The following is a 3,535-nucleotide window of genomic DNA, read 5'->3' as shown; positions in this document are numbered from 1 at the left end:
CACATGAATTTTGGTGGACCCCAGAATATTTACTTCCAAGTTCTTTCATGGTGGCTTATCCACTGGGCTGCCTCATGACATAGCAGCTGAATTCTCCCAACATGAGAACCTGAGAGAGTGTACAACATGGAAGATACATTATTTTAAGAATCTAATCTTGGAAGTAACTTTCCATGGCTACTACCATGTCTGATTCAATACAAATGAGTCAATAAATTCAATCCACTTTCAAGAAACAGAGATTGCACAGGAGCAAGAATACCAGGAAGCATGGTTATCTTAGACTCTGCCTACCATAGAAGGCAAGCCATTAAATTCAATTTATTAAAGTGATACCAAAACTGAAAAGAACAACACAAGAAAATTTTGGATTTGCAAAAATCCAAAACATTTTAGATAGAATCCATAGCATATTAAAAGAATAAGATACCATGGCCGACTGAGGAGTATTCTAGAAATTCAAGTAAGATTTCATATTAGAAAGTATATCAGACAGCCTCCCCCCCTCCCCTGCCTTCCGGTCGTAGGCCGGGCCGGGCGTCGCCGGCCCCCTCCAGAGTAACCCCTGAGCCTTGGCCCTTTGGGGAGAGGAGATGCCCATTCTCTGCTTGGGACTCTTGTCGAAAAGGAAACGGCTGGAACGGGCTTCGGACCCGGGTGGGCGGGCAGAAGGCGGCCGCTGAAGTTGGCGGCCAGCAAGGCCTCTGGTCCCGGGGACCCTGGGTTCGAACAACACCCCTCGCCCCCGAGGATGTTAGTCTTACCCAGAGGGTCCAGGGCTTCGATTCAACAGGTTTTCCTGTCTGCTCAGATGGGACCCTCCCTGCCCTAAGCATACAAGAGCATGCGCTGTCATCTGACAAGTACTGAGCTCGGAGTTGGGAGATCTTGGCTCTGAAAGAGCGCATCCGCTTTGGCAGGAGTGAGGGCTGGTGGAAAGACTGATGTTTCAGACAGGAAAAAAAAAAAATAGACGTTCTCCTTAAATATATCCTTGGGTGTGCCACTTGACCCTAGTGGGCCTCAGTTTCCACATCTGTAAAATGGCGATGGTAATTACACAGGGTCTAATGAGCTCTCTGGTGTAAAAATTCTGGAGAGTTTTTATTACTCACTTCCCTGGGGCATATTTATCTCAAGGGAAAAGAGAGTAAAACTAGTTGCTCTGCTACACGTCTTCTGTGGTCGCTGGGTCTAGAATTTGAGTCTGGAGAGACGAAGAATGGAAGCCTGGTGAAGAGGCAGAGAAGCCTGAGGGAGCTCAGCCCTGGCAGCAGCCCCCCTGAGTTCCTGGTGGTGAGAGGATGTGGCCCCTGGACCCATCCCGGAAAGAGGTCCTGGGGTTTGCAGTCAGCTGCCGTGTCCTGACTCTGGTGCTGCAGGCTCTCTTCAATGCCATCATCCCAGACCATCGTGCAGAAGCCTTCTCTCCTCCTCGGCTCACCCCCTCTGGCTCTGTGGACCAACTTGTGGAAGGTCTTCTGGGTGGCCTATCTCACTGGGATGCTGAACACTTCCTGTTCGTTGCCGAGCACGGCTACCTGTATGAGCACAACTTTGCCTTCTTCCCTGGTTTCCCCCTGGTCCTGTTGGTGGGGACTGAATTGATGAGACCCCTGTGGGGGTTACTGAACCTACGGAGTTGCCTGCTCATCTCAGTAGCGCTGCTCAATTCCTTGTTTTCCACGCTGGCTGCACTTGCACTTTACGACCTGGGCTGTTTGGTTTTGCACTGTCCCCGCCAGGCCTTTTATGGAGCACTGCTCTTCTGCCTCAGCCCCGCCAATGTCTTCCTGACTGCTGGTTACTCAGAAGCCTTATTTGCTCTCCTGACATTCAGCGCCATGGGGCAGCTGGAAAGGGGCCAAAGCTGGACTAGTGGACTCTTTTTTGCCCTTGCCACTGGTGTACGATCCAATGGGCTAGTCAACATTGGCTTCCTCATACATTCTCAGTGCCAAGACTTTTTCTCATCTCTCATGGTGCAAAGTGCTCTCAGACAGCTCTTGAAGCTGATGGGTTCTGTGTTCCTGTCAGTGTTCACACTCGGCCTTCCCTTTGCCCTCTTTCAGTATTACGCCTATACCCAGTTCTGTCTGCCAGGCTCAGCCCACCCCATTCCTCAGCCCTTGCTGCAATTAGCTATAGACCAGGGCTACTAAACTGCAGAGGGAAACAAGCCGCCTTGGTGCTCCTGGGAACTTCCCCTAATATACAGCTACATCCAGGATGTCTATTGGAATGTTGGCTTTCTGAGATACTATGAACTCAAGCAGGTGCCCAATTTTCTACTGGCTTCACCAATGGCTATATTGGTTGCCTGGGCAACTTGGACATACGTGACCACCCACCCTTGGCTCTTCCTTACACTTGGGATGCAAAGGAGCAAGAACAAAAAGGCCCTAGAGAAGCCTGAACCTGGATTCCTCAGTCCTCGGGTGTTTGTGTACCTGGTCCACGCTGCAGTGCTGCTGCTGTTTGGCAGTCTATGCATGCATGTTCAGGTTCTCACCAGGTTTTTATGCTCCTCCAGTCCTATTGTGTACTGGTTCTCGGCTCACTTGCTTCTGGATCAAGAACCGCTGCTGAGATCCCTAGAGGCTGTGCCTGGGAAGTCTCCTACAGGGGACCCCCCACCAGGACAAAAGGTCCCCAGAAACTCTATCATGGGACTCTTGTACAACTGGAAAACTTGTTCTCTGGTCACACGATGCATTCTAGGCTACTTCGTGACTTACTGGCTCTTGGGACTACTCCTCCATTGCAACTGGCTGCCTTGGACATAACCTGGAGACTTAGGGGACAGGCCTGAAGCAGACGTAACCAGGGTCTGAAAGTACAGATACACACTGGGGCTGCCTGTGCTCCCTGGTATCCTTACTCTGTCCATTAGAACCTCTCTATCTGAACGTTGGTTAGGAATGGAAGAAGTGAAAGCCTCTAGAGAGCCCTTTCTGGTCCTTGATGTGGCAAATTTTAGAGTAGTAACTGGTTTCTCTATAAATGAAGAAATCTTATTCCAGATCTATGTTGTCAATCAACCTTAGCAGAGATAGTCTTAAACTTACCACCTACCCACATGTAAATTTAAATATAAATTTCATCAAAGGCTCTAGCTGACAAGCTGGTCATAGTTCACACAGTGATGATGGAGGCCTGAACAGTATAGCAGCAATAGTAAGTAAAATGGGACCATCTTTTCTAAATGGGACATTGTTTCTGATGAGTTTTTTCATGATTTGTTCACTTATATGAAAAATCTTACAAAGAAATGCAAATTAAACAACATTTGTTTATATGTAATGAAAAAAAAATAGAAAGTATATCAATAAAAACCACCATATTAATACAATAGAAAATAATTTAATAATTTTACATATGCTGAAAAAAATTTTATGTAATTAAACACCTGTTGTTGACGAAAGCAAAACTGCCCAACATAGTAATGCAAGGTTTGTAATTAGGGTAGGCTAAATCCCAAAGAATGCTCAAACTACCGCACAATTGCACTCTTCTCACACGCTAGTAAAGTAAT

The 3,535-nt window shown here is 47.4% G+C and overlaps 1 protein-coding gene across 1 annotated transcript; it reads left to right on the top strand.

The window, feature by feature from the left end:
• The first annotated feature begins 1,167 nt into the window (after positions 1-1,167).
• LOC122684995 (GPI mannosyltransferase 2-like) lies at positions 1,168-3,243 on the top strand. The gene is given in 1 exon segment (XM_043889614.1): positions 1,168-3,243. A coding segment is annotated over 1 exon segment (1,482 nt). The 5' UTR covers positions 1,168-1,304; the 3' UTR covers positions 2,787-3,243.
• The last annotated feature ends 292 nt before the right edge of the window (positions 3,244-3,535 follow it).

This window comes from Cervus elaphus, chromosome 27 (genome assembly GCF_910594005.1).
Source record: "Cervus elaphus chromosome 27, mCerEla1.1, whole genome shotgun sequence".
Lineage (NCBI taxonomy): Eukaryota > Metazoa > Chordata > Mammalia > Artiodactyla > Cervidae > Cervus > Cervus elaphus.
This window is presented reverse-complemented; position numbering and strand designations above follow the sequence as displayed.